Source organism: Suncus etruscus, chromosome 5 (assembly GCF_024139225.1).
Source record: "Suncus etruscus isolate mSunEtr1 chromosome 5, mSunEtr1.pri.cur, whole genome shotgun sequence".
NCBI lineage: Eukaryota > Metazoa > Chordata > Mammalia > Eulipotyphla > Soricidae > Suncus > Suncus etruscus.
In genome coordinates this window covers 53,023,393-53,041,361 of record NC_064852.1, presented here as the reverse complement: position 1 = coordinate 53,041,361, position 17,969 = coordinate 53,023,393, and the positions used below count along the sequence as shown (strand labels likewise).

General features: G+C 38.6%; 1 protein-coding gene across 1 annotated transcript in view; it reads left to right on the top strand.

Moving 5' to 3' along the window:
* Positions 1-442: 442 nt before the first annotated feature.
* The window catches only part of APH1B (aph-1 homolog B, gamma-secretase subunit), a 29,793-nt gene continuing 12,266 nt past the window's right edge, over positions 443-17,969 (top strand). Inside the window, exons 1-4 of the mRNA XM_049773043.1 lie at positions 443-559; positions 2,067-2,237; positions 6,418-6,488; positions 12,836-12,958. Coding sequence (XP_049629000.1) covers positions 447-559; positions 2,067-2,237; positions 6,418-6,488; positions 12,836-12,958 — 478 coding nt within the window. The 5' untranslated portion in view covers positions 443-446. The remainder of the gene's footprint in view (positions 560-2,066; positions 2,238-6,417; positions 6,489-12,835; positions 12,959-17,969) is intronic.

Here is a 17,969-nt window from a genome sequence, read left to right as displayed (position 1 = left end):
TTGACTTTGCCCCGTCCCTTCCCTTTCCCCGCCCACCTACTTTGCATCACTCCCTACTCTCCGCGACTCACTTCCCAGCCCCGCCTCGTCTCCGCCTCCACCGAATCGCCTGTCCGGACTCATTTGCCCCGCCCCCTGAGCCTGCCTCTCCTTTGGTCATTCGTCAACAGTCCTTTTGCCCCGCCCTTTTCCCCGCCCCTTCCGTCCCCCTCTGCGTTTCAGGCGCCCTCTCCTCACTGTCAACGCCCTCTCCGCCTTCATCTTGGCCTCCTCGCCTTTGCTCCTCCCCTAGCCCCGCCTTCCCTCTCCTCCTCCTCCTCCGTCCCTCACACCCCTCGTTCGCCTCCTGTCCTCCGGCCTCTCTCGGCACCTTCACGGCCCCGCGGGCTCCGCGCTTTATTTTTTTTGGCCGGCCCCCCCTCGGGCCGGGCTCTCGCGTCGCCGCCATGACGGCCACCATGTTCTTCGGCTGCGCCTTCATCGCCTTCGGGCCCGCGCTCGCCCTCTACGTCTTCACCATCGCCACCGAGCCGCTGCGCGTCATCTTCCTCATCATCGGGTGGGTGAGGTGGGGGCGCCGGGACATCCCGACCTGGGCTCCCTCCTCTTCCTCCTCTTCCCGGGCTCCCGGCGCCCCCCCGGAGCCCCCTCCCAGGGCCTCCCGGGGTTGTGACGCAGAGGCCCGAGGTTGACCCTCGTCGAGTCTCCCGGCCCCGGACCCCAAGTTTGGGTTGGGGGTGACGCTCGGTTCCGAGTCGAGAAGCCGACGAGAGAGAAACGTGGCTGGGCTCCAATCGGGGGATCCGCACCTAAGTGACATCTGTCACCGCCCCGGTGTTTAGTTGAGCACCCGCGAGCCGAGCGGAGGAGGGTCAGTCAGCACCTGGGCGAGCAGCAGGTGTCCCGCCGTCTCGGACCCCTGCAGGCTTTCATTCAGACTAGTCGGGGGAAACAATCATTCGCCTTGGGGTTCTTGGTGGCTTCCTCGGCACCGGCCCAGTCTGCCACCTGCAGCGGCCCGGGCCGGGCTTGTCCCGTGCCGGCTTGATGGCCGCCTTTGCGGAGCTTCTTTCTCCGCAGGAACAGGTCTCTTCGTCATCTTCATCATCTTCATGATCGTGGGTCCTTGAAAATCACCGACATGGAGGAAAAGGCTCCACCGAGTTCCGTTAGGAAGGCTCATGACAGGCCACAAGGGCGTGTGGGACCTTGCGCCGCTTCCGCTGTGATTCATTTATTTGGGCCTCGTTTTTTGTTTTTTTGTTTTTTTTTTGAAGCGTCACTAGCGGCTGTTCGGATATTGGGGCGGGGGTCCAGCTCAGGCTCTCCGACTCCATCCCTCCCGTCACCCCCCAACTCCCCTTCCAGTCTGGCTACCGACGAATGAGACTGGTGTAGCAGATCTATAGATCTGGCAGCCTCCTTTTACACACACTTTTTTTTTTAATAAGATGAAGCTTGTAATTAAATCATTAGACCCTTGGGGCCTGATAGCACAGCGGGTGGAGCGCTTGCCTTGTTCACTAATGACCCAGGTTCCATTCTCTGCATCTTATTTGGTACCAGGGAATAGCCTAACACCCTCCCCCTAAAAAAAATAAAACAAACAAACAAACAATAAATCAGATCCAAAACAAAAGAAAACAAAACAATTACCCATCTCCAAAGGAAATATAAAAAAATCCAACCCTGCCAGGTTCTCATCCCCGGGTGTTAGACCCTTTTTCTGATAACAGACAGGTAGTTGTTTATCTGGAAAAGACACTTGCGCAGCAATGATTAGGATGAGTAACAAGCAGTCTTTGGCAGGTTCAATTTGCAGACGTATTTTCAAATAACATGAAGAAAAAAGAGTGATTGATTTGGAAAACCTCATGTTCCTTTGAAACTACATGTTTATTTCATTAGAGAAAATATACCATTGATTAAGAAGGATCTTAAGGCTCTGAAGTTAATTAGGAATGCTGTTTCTTGTTGAGCATAGGCTTTTATGTTTTTAAGTAATGACTTAAAATAAATCCTGTATTTATGTTCACCTGTGACTTTTGCTTTTTCCTGTTTTTCAGAGCTTTCTTCTGGTTGGTGTCTATACTGGTTTCCTCCTTTCTTTGGTTCCTAGTCGGAGTCATTACTGGTTACAGAAATGAACCAGCACCAAAATATCTGCTAATATTTGGAATGTTATTCTCAGTCTGTATTCAAGAATTGTTCCGGTTTGCCTATTATAAGCTTTTAAAGTAAGTTAAATGTTCACCTCATCTTCTTTGAATTCACCATAGTTGAATTTATGGTTGAGAATTTAAAACATTGGGGTTGGAGCCATAGCACAGCAGTAGGGTGTTTGCCTTGCACATGGCTGACCTAGGACAGACCTGGGTTCGATCCCTGACATCCCATGTGGTCCTCCAAGCCAAGAACGATTTCTGAGCGCATAGCCAAGAGTAATCCCTGAGCGTCACTAGTGTGTGGCCCTCCCCCTCCCCCCAAAAAATTAATAAAAAGGTCCATACCTTTTGACAAGGGATTGGTACATTTACAATCTAATAATATTTAGTATTTTATTTGGGTTTTAGACTACACTGCCCGGTACACAGAACTTACTTCTATATGTTCAGGAATCATTCCTTGTGGCCCTATGAGATGGCAGGGAGCGAACTCAGGTTGGCTGTATACATGGTGAATACTCTATCCAATACTATCTGTCCAACACTTAATATTTAGTATTTTAACTTAAGAATATACTTCCCTTTATCCAAAATTATTTCTCAAAATTTTACTTATTACCAGGCACTCTCTAGTCTAGATACTTATTAAGACACTTATAGTTAAGACACTTTAATTAAGATATAGCTTAATTAAAGAATAGTCCTAATCTATAAATTGGAAAGAATCAAGCCTTTATCCTACCAAACTGTATTGCGGGTTAACCAAATTTATTATAGTTGAAGTAGACACACACACACATACACATACTTACGTGCACAATTTTTCCCCAGCATAGGGAATTGAGTCCACATGTATAAGGCAAGTGCTTTATCACTGAGCCACATTCCCAACTCAGTACTTTTTTTCATAATTTTATGTTCTTATTTATAAAAAAATTCTAGCTGATCAGAAGAAAGTTCTGTATGTATGTATTTTAATATTTTATGGCACCTAATATCCTTGGATTAGACAAGAATCATTAAAAGTTTCTAAAATTATTAGGTAATAGATAAATTGGTTAACTTGTCATGGAAGCATCAAACTAAGATTATCTGAACCCAGTGGTGATTTTCTCACTTGGTAGGAATTTTTGTTTTTGATTACATTTAGTGGTAGTTCAATCTCAGTGCTTATGGGTCACTCATGGAGAAGCTACGAGTCTATGAGGTGCTAGGGATATAAATTGGGATTCCCTCATGTGCTTCTATCCTTTAAATTATCTCCATGCTCCATACTTAGTAAGAATTTTTATATAGATTTTTTTTTTTTTTGCTTTTTGGGCCACACCCTGACACCCTGTGATGCTCAGGGGTTACTCCTGGCTGTACGCTCAGAGATTGCTCCTGGCTTGGAGGACCATATGGGACACCAGGGATTGAACCAAGGTTCATCCTGGATCTGCCATGTGCAAGGAAAATGCCATACTGCTGTTCTCTCACTCCAGCCCCTTTTTATATAGTTTTTAAAAATTACAATGGGTAAGCTTCTCAATTATATTGTTTTTGTGTTTTATAAGAAAAATTCACATCTAATGAATTTTAATCTTATTTAAAATTTTTTTATTATTCTTACTATTATTGAATTTTAGGCCACACCCCTGATTGTGGTATGACCAGAAATCATGTGTGGCACTGGATAGTCTTTAGTGTATGTATATGAACACAAGGAATTAAAGCTTCAACCTCATGGTTGCAAGGCACAAACCATCTTCTGGCCCTCAAAAGTTGTAATTGTCTTTAAGATGAGACTCTGAATTTATCTCTTTGTTTAATTGCACGAATTTTCTCCAGGGATGGTTCTTAGAATCAATATAGACGGCCATGCATGCAAGGACAAATATGAAGGCAACTAATCTGAATAGAAAGTTCACACAATCTTTTTAGAAAAAAATCAGATAAAACTTGTAATTCACAAAGAAATATCTTTTCTCCTTTTAATTATAGTCCACCAAGTTTAAGTACCAACTGCTTCATTCTTTTTTGTTTGTTTTTATATAACTTAAAATTGAATTTCTTGAAATACAGTTACAAAGTTATTCATGATTGAGTTTCAGTCATACAGTGATCATCCAATACCCATCCCTTCATCAGGTCACATTTTTCACCACCAATACACGACCCTAGTTTCCTTCCAGCCCTCCCCCCTTACCTGCCTTTGTGACAGACATCCTTTTTCTCCACCTTTTCCTTCTCCTCCTCTGCTTTCTCCTCTTTCTCTTCCTCCTCCTCCTCCTTTTCCTTCTCCCTCCTCTTTCTTCCTGCTTTCTTCTTCCTTCTTTCTTCCTTTTTTTTTTAATTTTAGACACCATGGTTTGCAGTATTGTTACTGAAGGGGTACCATGTATACTATTTTACTTTCTTTCAGCACTTAGTTTATGTCAGGAGTGATTGTTTCCAATTATTGTCATAGTGGTCCATCTCTGGCCTAAATATACTCAACCATAGTTTTTTGCAAGCTTTCTACCATGGACTAATCTTCCTGGCCCTGGTTTCTGTTGTCTATTGGCTATTGTTACCATCCATTCTGGTCTGCCACATGATAGGCAATTACCCTATAGCTGTGCTATCACTCTAGCCCCTACAAATCAATTTAAATCACAAAAAAAAAAAACCCAGGAATTCTTTTAAAATTGAGTTGGGGTTCACAGCAGTGTTCAGGAGTTACTCTTGGCTCTGAACTCAGGAATTACTCCTGGTGGTACTGGGGGGGTGGTGGGGAAATAAGGGATACTGGGAATTGAACAAGAATTGACAGCATACAAGGCAAATGCCTTACCTGCTGCTCTCTCTGGCTCCAAAGTGAGAAATCTTTTGTCTAGAAGCAAAAGTCATATATTAGAAAAGATCTGAAAATGGAATTTCTGGTGCTGGAATGATAGTATATTACTTTCCTTGCATGTGACTTGTGTTCAGTTTCTGGCATCCTATATTCCTGAGTGCAGACCCAAAAGTGTTCCCTGAACATCACCAAGTATAGCCCCAAAAACAAACCAAAAAAGAAATTTCTATAAATTCTTGCAAATATTAAAGAATAACAAACAAATATCAAAGGCAACACTTAAATTTCCTTTCTGACAATAGCATCGTACTCTTTCCTGTTTATTTCTCCCATGAAACATTGGGACATAAGAAATTCTATATTTTACAATCAAAATCATGATTATATATATGAGTACATAACTAAATATATGGGCATTTGCACTACAATATTATAAGAAGATATTAGTGAATGCCAACTACTGATAAGAATGACTTCTTTAAGAAATTACTTCCTGAAAAATAGAGTGAATGAATGAGGGAAGTAGAAAGCCTGTCTAGAGTACAGGCGAGGGTGGGGTGGGGAGGAGGGAGATTTGGAACATTGGTGATGGGATTGTTGCACTGGTGAAGGGAGGTGTTTTTTCCATGACTGAAACCCAACTACAATCATATTTGTAATCAAGGTGTTTAAATAAAGATAAAAAAAAGATGAAGGTGGAAAATTTGATCAGAATTTTAGTCATAATAACCTCTATCACTAATATTGTGTACTGCATATTTGGTAATTTCTGGACAAATATTTCACTTTTTACCAAAATGTTGACTTTCGTGGAAGATCTGCAATATGATAATAAAATATATTTTGCAAGATAAAAACAATAAAAATAGACATTGAAAGATGAATACAATTTATTTTCTATCAATTAGAAAGTCAAAGGGATGATGGTATAATTATATAATCTGAACAGAAGATACAAACCAACACATACACAAAAAGAGGATGAAGATAAAGTATTTTAGGAATAGGAAAAATTAAGGTGTTGAATTAAATATATACTAAACTCAGAAAGTAATGGAAACATTGTTAAAGCCGATCTTTGATGGCTTATACTTTTTATTATTTTCTGACTACCATGTGAGTAAAATGAAACTAAAGCTAAAGGGCCAGAGATAGTACAGTGGGCAAGGTACTTGCCTTGCATGTGGCCAACTGGGTTTGTTCCTCGACAGTGCATATGGTCCCTTGCCTAATGTGGCTCCAAAACAAAAACAGACACAACAAAACAAAAGCTGACTTGGTTGTAATTAATTTTAATAACTTTGGGTTATGTTTAAATGAATTTAAAAATATAAAGGGATTTTTCAAGATGAGACTTTCAAGGTGAAACTTGAAAGTATTTGGTGCATTTTCCTGATATCTACTACTTAAAAATATTATGTGATTTTATTTTAGAAAAGCCAATGAAGGTCTGAAGTCTTTGAACACAGATGAACCAGCACCCTCCATGCGGTTGCTTGCCTATGGTGAGTTAAAACTGTAATAGTGTTAAGAAAAATGCTAGATTTGACATATTATATAGTTAATATCTCTGTCAATTTCAAGTAATTTTTTTTTACTGCTTTGGTTTTTAGGTATACATTGTTTATTTTTCCAGCTTACAGGGCCTTCCCGATGGAAAAAGAAATAATTGCAAGCAACCTTTATTTGTGTGCCCATTAAATATTAGCTAGTTTGAAAGTTTGGTTTTAAATATGTCTACATCAAATATTCTTAATTTTTGGGGGGGCCACACCCGGTGGTGCTCAGGGGTTACTCCTGGCTATCTGCTCAGATATAGCTCCTGGCATGCATGGGGGACCATATGGGACACTGGAATTCAAACTGACCACCTTAGGTCCTGGATCGGCTGCTTGCAAGGTAAAAGCAGCGGTGCTATCTCTCCGGCCCCAAATATTCTTAATTTTTAATTGAATCACCATGAGATACACAGTTGCAAGTTGATTTTCAGTCACATGATGTTCCAACACCCATCCCTTTACTGATTCACATTTCTTGTTACCAGTGTGCCCAGTTTCTTTATCTTGCCTCACCCCAGTCTGCTTTTCTTGTATTTTTTTTTCTTTTAATAAAAGTTTCTTAAAACCAGTGGGTCAGAGAAGAAATCAAAAGATGCCTTGAAACAAATGAGAATGAAGACAGAGAAATTATCAGAAATTGTGGTACAGAAAAAGTGGTGTGAAGGGGAAAATTTATAGCTTTGCAAGCATTTATCAGGAAGGAAGAAAAGGCCTACATAAACAATTTAAAGGCACAGCTTAAGAAATTGGCTGGGCCGGGCGGTGGCGCTGGAGGTAAGGTGCCTGCCTTGCCTGCGCTAGCTTAGGACGGACCGCGGTTCGATCCCCCGGTGTCCCATATGGTCCCCCAAGAAGCCAGGAGCAACTTCTGAGCGCATAGCCAGGAGTAACCCCTGAGCGGCACAGGGTGTGGCCCAAAAAAAAAAAAAAAAAAAAAAAAAAGAAATTGGAAAAGGAGCAACAAATCAACTGAAAATAGGTAGGCAAAAGGAAATAATATAACTTAGAGCAGAAATTAATGAACAGGACACCTAAAAACAATCAATGAGTTGGTTCTTTGGAAAAATAAACAAGATCAATAAACCATTAGCAAGACTCATAAAGAAAGGGAGAAAGAGAAATTTAATGAACAGAAGCAAAAATGTAAAGGGGGGATGTTACTACAGATATTACAGAAATTCAAAGAGTTTACCTTGAGAATCTTTGCCTACAAAACAAGAAAACCTGGAAGAAATAGAAACATTTTTGGACACCTATAACTTCTAAAGTTGAATCACAGTTGATCTGGAATACCTGAACAGAGGAAATTGAAATGGTAATCAAAAGGCTTCCCCCAAAACAAAAGCTCAGGCCCAATTGAATTCACTAGTGAATTCTTTCAAATATTTAAAGAGAACATCCTGCCAATTCTTTTCAAACTGTTTTAGGACATTGATGAAACAGATACACTCCCAGTTTCTATGAAGCTAACATCACTCTGATACCAAAAGCAGACAGAGACACTATACACACACAAAGAATTATAGGCCAATATCTTTTACAAGATATTTGTAATCATCAAGAAGGTTAAACACCATGACCAAGTAGGATCTATTCCAGGGATGCAAGGTTACTTTAACATAAGCAAGTCAATCAATATAATATACATATCGATAAAAGAAAAAAAATCATACGATCATATCAACTGATGCTGACAAAGCATTTGACAAGGCCCAGCACCCATTCATGATAAAAAAAAATACTCAATGTGATGGGAATTGAAGGAAATTCCTCAATATTGTTAAAGTTAAATTGTTAAATATTGTTAAAATCATTTACCACAAACACATTACAGATACTATACTCAGTGGGGGAAAAAACTAAATGCCTTTCCTCTAAGATCTGGCACAAGACCAATTTGTCCCTCTCACTACTTTTATTCAATATATACTGGACGTACTTGCCAAAGCAATTAGGCAAGGGCATCTTATAGGAAAGGAAGAAGTGAAGCTCTCACTGTTTGCAGATGACATGCTATTTTATGAAGAAAACCCTAAAGAGTTGATAAAAAAGCTTCTAGAAACAATAGACTTGTATAGTGAAGTCAGGCTACAAAATTAATAGTTAAATTCCATATTATTTTATACACAAATAATGAAAGGGAAGAAAAAGATATTAAAAAATAATTTCAGAATTGTGCCTCAGAAAATCAAGTACATTGGAGTCTGCTAAAGGTGAAAGACCTATACAAAGCAAAGTACAAAACACTGCTTCAAGAAATAAAAGGACACAAGGAAATAGAAGCATATGCCCTGCTCATGGATCAAGAGGATTAACATTAAAATGGCAATACTTCCCAAAGCATTGTACATTAAAATGGCAATACTTCCCAAAGCATTGTACAGATTTAATGCAATTCTATGAGAATACCCATGACATTTTTCAAAGTAGTGGATTAGACACTTCTGAAACTCATCTGGAGTAATAAACATAAATATTTAAAGTAATCCTTGACAAAAAAGATGGCAGGCATAACTTTTCCCAACTTCAAACTGTATTGTAAAACAGTAATCATTAAAACACCATGGTACTGGAATAAAGATAGACATCTTAGATCAATGGTCCTCAAACTACGGCCCACAGGCCACATATTGTATTTGTTTTGTTTTGTTTCTTCAATTAAAAGTAAGATATAAGCAGTGTGCATAGGAATTTGTTCACAGATTTTGTTTTTACTACAGTCTGGCCCTCCAACTGTCTGAGGGACAGTGAACTGGCCCCCTGTTTAAAAAGTTTGAGGGCCACTGCTAGATCAGTGGAATAGACTTGAATATTCTGAAATTGATCCTCAGACATATTATCAGTTAATCTTTGATAAAGGTGCAAGAAATGCAAAGTGGAACAAGGAAAACCTCTTCAATAAGTGGTGTTGGGAAAACTCTTCAACAAGTGGTGTTTGCAACTACATGCAAAAAATTTATAAAGACCTCTATTGCCATGCACAGAGGTCAAATCAAATTATATTAAAGACCATGATGTTGGACTTGAATACATACAGTACATAGAGGAAAATGTTGGCAGAACATTCCTAGACATTGAAGCTAAAGGCGTCTTTAAGGAGGAAACACCACTAGCCATGCAAGTAGAAGCAAAAATAAACAAATGAGACTACATTAAACTGAGAAACTTCTCAAAGGAAACAGTAACAAGGATATAAAGATTATCTATGGAATTGGAGAAACTATTCACCAAATACCCAAATAAGGAGTTAAATATCTAAGATATACAAGGCATGATAGAACTCAGGAAGAGAAAAACATTTAACTCCATCCAAAAGTGGGGAGAAGAAATGAACAGACATTTCCTCAATAAAGAAATATAGATGGCCAAAAGACACATGAAAAACTGCTTCCTATCACTAATCATCAGGGAGATGCAAATCAAGACAACATTGAGATATCATCTTATGCCATAGAGACTGGCACACACCAGAAAGAACAAGAACAATCAGTGCTGGCATGGATGTGGGGAGAAAGGAACCTTTATTTACTGCTGGTGGGAATGCAGATTGGTCTTGCTTTTTTCGAAAACAAATAGGATATTTCTCATAAAGCTAGAAACTGCTCTTCCATATTATCATGCAATACAACTCCTAGGAATATACCTTAAAAACACAAAAACAAAACAAAACAAAACACAAAAACAATACTTGCCCTGCTGCTGCTGCTTTCATTGTAACACATTTACAATAGGCATAAACTGGAAGTAACCTAGGTGACCAACAACAGATGAGTATATAAAAAAACTGGCACATCTATACAGTGGAAATCTATGTAGTTGTTAGGAAAAATGAAGTTCTGAAATTTATTATACATGGATGGATATGGAGATTATTATGCTTTGTGAAATGAGTCAGAGAGGGATAAATTTAGAAAAACCTCACTCAATTATGGTGTATAAGAAAAATAAAAGATAGTATTGTAATAATACCCAGAGACAAAAGAGATGAGATTCAAGAGGACTAATCCAAGGTAAGAAGCTGGAGGATGAGAGAATGGTCCAATCTATCCCCAAATTTTAGATCAGAAAGATCCCTGACTGACTATCTCAAGATCCAGAACATTCCTTGACAGAATATATTCACCAACTGGAAATGATTCAGCAAAGATTTGGGGAAGTACCATCAGATTCCACATCAAAGAAATACTTCCACCAGAAAATTAAATAATGAATAAAAAGTTCTGTGGCTCTTTACCTCTGACAATTCCATTTAAGGAAAAAATATATTGTTTTCCTTTTCATGAGAAAAATTGACAGTGTGCTATATCATCTTGATATAGCACTCAGTGCCCAAGGTGCCAGTCTAGGGTGGGGGCCATGGATTGAGTGATCTCAGCCTTTCTGTGGGGTTACAGCAGCCTTTCTATGGGGTTACAAAGCCCTGGAGTGCTTCTCAGGGTCTCTGGCATGTTGTTACTCTTCCCTCCTAGACCTGTTTATAGCATTTTTGCAGAGCCACCTGCTTGCTTCCAAAGTAGCAGGGAGTAGATATGGCTCCCTGTTGTTTCTAAACAAGAAACTGGTTATTTATTTATTTATTTATTTATTTATTTATTTATTTATTTATTTATTTATTTATTTATTGGTTTTTGGGTCACACCCGGCGGTGCTCAGGAGTTACTCCTGGCTGTCTGCTCAGAAATAGCTCCTGGCAGGCATGGGGGACCATGTGGGACACTGGGATTCGAACCAACCACCTTTGGTCCTGGATCGGCTGCTTGCAAGGCAAATGCCACTGTGCTATCTCTCCGGGCCTGAAACTGGTTTTTTAAATGAAAATATAAAAACATTAAATTAAATTAAAGCACACACACACACACACACACACACAGAACGATGAATGCCATAAGGGTAGTGAATGGTTCGTCTGCTGTGGCAATGATAGTTTGAACTGATCACTTTGAACAATAACTGGGATCTGAAAGGGAATAAAGTCATATGTACGATACCCCTTCATTAGCAATAATGCAAACCACCGTGTCAAAAAGTAAAGAGGGATGGGGCCGGAGAGATAGCATGGAGGTAAGGTGTTTGCCTTTCATGCAGAAGATCCATGGTTCAAATCCCGGCGTCCCATGTGGTCCCTCATGCCTGCCAGGAGCGATTTCTGAGCATAGAGCCAGGAGTAGCCCCTGAGCACTGCCGGGTGTGACCCAAAAACCAAAAAAAAAAAAAAAAAAAAAAAAAAAAAAAAGTAAAGAGGGGATAGAGGGCGGGAAGTAAAATGTCTGCCCCAGAGACAGACAGTGGGGAAGGGAGGGTGAAGGAGGTTGAGATGGAAACTGTAGAGATTGGTGGTGGGAAATGTGCACTGGTGAAGAGTGGTGTACATTGGATGACTGAAGTTTAATCATGAACAACTTTGTAACTATGGTGCTTAAATACAGTAGTTATATATAAAGTAATAAAAAGTTCTTAAATTTATTAAAATTTATTTTATTTATATTTATTTCTTTTCAGAAATAAACCAAAACAAAATTAAAAAAAAAAAACCACAAAAACCACTCAGCATTCACCTGGAGTTTAGTTAAAGGAAATTTTTGCTAATTTTATCTGAAGCTATTGCTTCTTACCTGGTACATTCCAGAATCTTCCTGGGAATGATAGTTTGGGAAAAACTTGTCTACACTCTGTGGTATTTTCACAGAATTGTTACCTTGGTTTTGGTTGTACTAGGAGGACATTTATGTGACTGTAGTTAATACATACGAATATTTTTCTTTCAGAATTAGATTATAAAGACTTTTAGATTTTTTTAAAAGATGAATATTTAAATTTCCTTATTGTTTACTGTTCTGGGAAACAAATGTAGGGCTTCACACCTGCTGGGAAATTGCTCTACCACATCTCTGGCCCTAAAGATAAATTCTTCAAATGAGTCATTACAGTTTGGCTCAGTTATACCTCAGAACACACAGGCTCCTTTCAAACACAATTATAGTTCTAAGCCATAAAATTAAATTCTACAGACTATTATAAAATAAAGCCTGAGCTTTGGTGTCTTCTTGTCTTGTTTATATCTTCTGTGCATTTAAGGGTCTTTTTTTTAGTCTCTTTTTATTTCTTTGCTACACACACTTCATTTTCATTCTCTTGCCCTGACTTTCTTCACTAAATATCATTTAGCCACTTTCTACTGCCTTTTAACACTATGTGTATTCTTCCTCTTAAATGAAATACTATACCTTAATCTTGAATTTTGTAGAAGAAATTATAGCATGAAAAGGCTTACCAATGTTTTTCTCTCTCTTTAGTTTCTGGATTGGGCTTTGGAATCATGAGTGGAATATTTGCCTTTGTAAATACCTTGTCTAATGCCTTGGGACCAGGCATAGTGGGTATACATGGAGATTCTCCCCATTTCTTCATAAATGCAGGTATGTACCTACTAATTGTGAATATTCAAACTTGTGGTCTGAATAACTTCTGTTTTTAAACTTTTTTTAAAATAACTTCTTAATCAATTTTACTAATTCCAATTTCACTCAATTTTCAACTGTTCATTATAATAATTGTTGTTATAGCAAAAATGCTATTAGACTATGAATGTTCTGTTGTTCAGGAAAGACCTAGGAAAATAAAATTTTTGTTAATATTTTAGAATATTGAGTATTTTATTTTTTAAATAAAATCTTATTGGGGCTGAAGAAATTTTAGTACAGTGGTTAGGGCACTTGCCTTGCATACAACCAACATGGGTTCCAACCTTTGGTATATCATATGGTCCCCGAGCACTGTCAGAAGTAATTTTTGTGTTCAGAGTAGGAATAATTTCTGAGCATTGCCAGGTGTGTCCCCAGAACAAAATAAGCCAAAATTTACTTTTATTTTACTGTGTTGATGGTGTTACTGTGTAGTTGATATATTACAAGTAAATATTTAATATATATGCTTTTATGGGTTTTATTAGTATATATTGGTCTTAGTATATATATATATATATATAAGCTTTAATTATTTTGTCATCTTGACCCCTTTTTGTGAGAGGCAGTATAATTTAATCTTGAAGTTGAGGGGGGCACAGAATGTTTTGTTAATGTGCAGTAATGTTTAAAAGAATTGTATTTAAACACACATGTGTCACTTAAAGAACAACTCATTTTTCTTTTTTTTTTTTTTTCTTTTAACTTTAAGTGGGGACAAGTATCTAGCATGTTGCACATTTCATGGCTAGGCTGTAGGACTGAGGCACTGAGCAGGCCATACTGCTTGGCTGTTGTGTCATTTCTGGAGAAGGGAGGAAGGAGAATCTTTGGATGAACATGTTTTCATGGGGAAGTCATCACTGCAAGAAAATTGAAACATTTAATAATTCCTGCCCTCAATGAACTTACTTTCTAATAAGGGAAATAAGGCATTCCTCCCAAATGTGTAAAGCAATTGAAGATAATAATAGAAAGATACATAGGGGAATCACCAGCTTTAAAAAAAAAAAGCCATAGTTTTGGTTTTGCAGAGATACTGCAGGAGTTAAGGTGCTTGTTTTGCATGTAGCCAATTCTGGTTGGATCCCTGGTGCCACATATGGCTTCCTGAGTACTTTGAGGGGTCATTTCTGAACATCCTGAAAGCCAAAAATAATCCCTGAGCACCACTAGATATGGTCTAAGTTCTTGTCTCCCTAAAACGTGGTAGGTTAGAGATAGCTTGCGTAAAGAGTGCTGCAAACCCAGTGGATACTTACTCATCATTCCAGTATAGGCATCTAGTATTGGTTCTTCATCAAATTTGCCTTCTGATTCTTTAAAGACTAATGATTCATACACACACACACACACACACACACACATATAAATTTTTTATAGGATTTAGTCAAAGTAACCATATGCTCAAATCAAATGTGTCTAGATCCCTGTCAAAGACACCCTGAATTTCAGGAAGGCACTTCTCTATAGAAGGGTTGTTTTGGAAAAGAAGGGAACTCTGGCTCTTGTCATCCTCAACAGCCAATTTGAGAGCTACCTGCAGCTGGCTGACTGCTTCCTTGTTAGTATTTTACTAGCTTTCAATCTTTCCTCCCCCTTTGTCCTCTTCCACCACTCCTGGATGAGCAGCAGCTGCTTCAAGTAACTATCCCTTTGCACTTAGATAAGTAAATCTGCTCAGACTGTGTCAGCTTCATGGCTTCAGAAAGATGTGCTGCAGCCTTTTTATGACAAGAAATAGCCTCTTCGAATTTCCCTGCAGCTAATAAACAATCTGCTTTCTACAAGCTCTGCTGATGCGCCAGATTAGGGGGTCTTTTCATTACTTCCATAGACCCCAGGGCGAGTAGAGGCCTCGGGAAGGTAAATGCAGGTGCTGAGGCACATGGAGGTTGGTGGAGGGTGGAGGAGCTCAGAGAGGCCAGTGCCTTTTCAGCTGGCGGCCTGGGAAGCAGTGAGAAGTATCCCGGGAGCAATCTCTGCGACTTGGACCCTCATATATAGTTATTTTGTTTTTGTTTTTTTGAGTCACACTTTTAGGTCACACATTTAGGGTTAGGCGGCCATTTAATAAATTCTGGAAGTTCCCCACCCACAATTATAGTGATTTAGATTTTCAATGGACATTGGCAAATGTCTGCTTTGCAGCTAGATCACCTCCAGTTAGTGGGGAGATGGAGCAATAATTCAGAGGGATTGCTTGTCATATTGGCAGCTAACCCAAGTTTGATCTCTAGCACCCCACAATCTGGACCCCAGATCCCTGCCAGAGTCTAGAACCAGAAGAAGAGCCTGTGTACCACTGGGTGTATCACAAAAACCAACAAAAAATTTCAGTAAGTTTGAATTTATAGAGAAAAGGAACTTGCTCATAGTGACTGTTTTAACAAAGAAAGCTTTGACAGGGCTAGAGAGATTAAGCACACTACGAGTTTCCCATAAGATTACTGATCAGTAAAAACAATGGTGTCTCTTAGAAACTTAGCAAAATAACTTATATACCTGAAAAAGGACAATAAAAAGTTCCTCAAGGCTGTGATGAAAGACTGTCTTCTATTCTTTCACGATTGTCTCATCTGTGTCAACGTGACCAGTGTATTCTTCAGTAAATTTCTTGCTTTGCCAAACTGTGTGGTTATTGGTAAACAAATCTACCAGCTGGGTTGGGTCTGGGTCCAGGCTGTTTTTTAACCCATTTGGTGGTCATAGGTGATGCATTGTCAAGGAATTGAACTCAGAACTTTTTACATGGGAATTTGGTTATATGCAGTATTTTAGCTCTGGAAGTTTATCTGCAATGATGTCCTTGACTATTGATTGTTCCTGGGGATTTTCTTCCTGGGTCTCTGGGACTCCAATGATTCTTATGTTGTTTCTGTTGAGTTTATCAAAGACTTCTATTTTCATCTGTTTACATTCTTAGATTACTTTTTCCCATTGTCTGATCATTTGCTTTTCCATTCTCTTCTGTTGTATAGAGTTGTTATGCATCTCATCTTCCAGCTCACTGATTCTATCCTCAGCTGCTGTTACTCTGCTGGAGAGGCTTTCCATTGAGGTTTTTATTTTGTCTATTGACTTTTTCAGATCTGTTATTTCAGTTTGGAGTTTTCTGATTTCTATATTTGTAGTCTGTTCAGCTTAATCCATGCTTTCTTTGTGTTCTATGAACAACCTCCATATTTCTTCTCTAAACTCCTTATCTGAGAGGCTAACTAGGTGGTTGGCACTTTTTGGGTCATCAGAGCTGCCATCTTCATTCTTTATGTATGGTATTGGCCTGCATTGTTTCTCCATTGTGTGTGTGTGTGTGTGTTTAACTGTTATGTTGGGGTTCATTAGTTAGAAGATGTATGCGGCTGTGAAGCGAAACAGAGTGGCCACACTCCTCTGGCCTCCTTTTCCAATTTGGATTCCTTTCATTTTTTCTTAGAGATTTTTGTATTTATGTTAATCAACTTATAGATTGTGTGTGCACATTATCTTTGTCTGCTTTTGGAATGGAATAATATTGAACTTGTATAATATATTTGAAAGAATTCCTTCCCCCTGCCCCAGTTTTTGGGAGTAGTTAGAGAAGGATAGGTTATAGTGATTAAACCTTCTGATCCTGAGCTTTTCTTTTTGATCAGAACTGTAAACTGACTCAGTAACTGTTCTGATTCTTGCTTATTATTGGTATTTTAGACTTTTTCTTCTAGATTCACTATTATTTGATTTTTTGTCTCATTTATTCTAAGTTAGCCAACCTTCATATGAGATAGAGAGGTTTTTGTTCCTGGAGCACATACTTCTAAATTTCTTTCCCTTCATATTCTTCTAAACAAATTTTTCTCAATAAAGACTGTTTTTGCTTTACCATTAGTCTCCTGAAATTCTCTTTTGTTAAGGGAATGCATCAGACCTGAAAACACTGTTTTGAGATTAGGACTGACTTTCCATCCCCGCAAAGAGCATTTTCTCTCCCAAGCCCATGCCTCAGGTTCCTTGAGAAATTGGGTGCAGGGATCATCTTCCATGTCATGTAAAACAAGTAGACTCCAGGTGCAGCTTGACAGCTGCCTCATGGGGCTGGTGGACCATGAACATTCATGTCACGAAGGTCCTCAAAGCTGTCTTTAATAGCCCTGAACCAAGCCAGGCTTTTCCCTGAGCACTGATAGTGGCTTGAGCAGAGAAGTTGAAGTAGTTTTTGCTTCTAACTTTGCCTAGTCTTTGGCAACAATAAGAAAGCAATATCTGGATGGAGGCATTAGAAGAAACCATCCTCACTAGGGCCAGGAGAACAGTATAAGAGGTATGACACTTGCATTGTGTGCGAACTCTGCAACTTCAGGCCTGGTTTAAGTCCTTGCCACCACATATGATTCCCTGAACACTGTGGAATGTGATCTTGAATCCAAAATAGAAATAGATAATAATTAAAACATTTTTCCCCTTCATTAACTTATTAGTTTTATTCATTAATCTAGTAGTTATTTAGTTACATGTTGTTTGGACTCTATATATGTTTTCATTTTTCTGCTCTTTGTTGTTGATTTCTAGTTTTATAATAGTGAGATCCAAAAAGGTAATTGATGATTTCATTCTTTATAAATTTATTTGATGTCTCAATAAGTGATCTATTCTTAAAAATATTCCTTGTGCAATAGAGAAGAGTGCTTATTTGTTTTATTGCAGGGGAGGGAGAAGTGGGTAATCTTGCAAATTACCCACCTGGTCCAACTCCTAATTTAATTGCTGTTGTTTACTTGTTGATTTCCTATTTGGTTATCTGTTCGTTACTGAGAGTTCAAGATTGAAACTTTCTACTACTTTTGTGTTGCCCTCAATATCTCTGTTCTAATCTGTTAATAATTAAATATATTTTGATATTTTTTATTTGATGCACATATGATGAGTGTTAATAATTACGGATTAATTCCTTAGCCATTATATAATATGCATCCCTCCTTTTAAATTT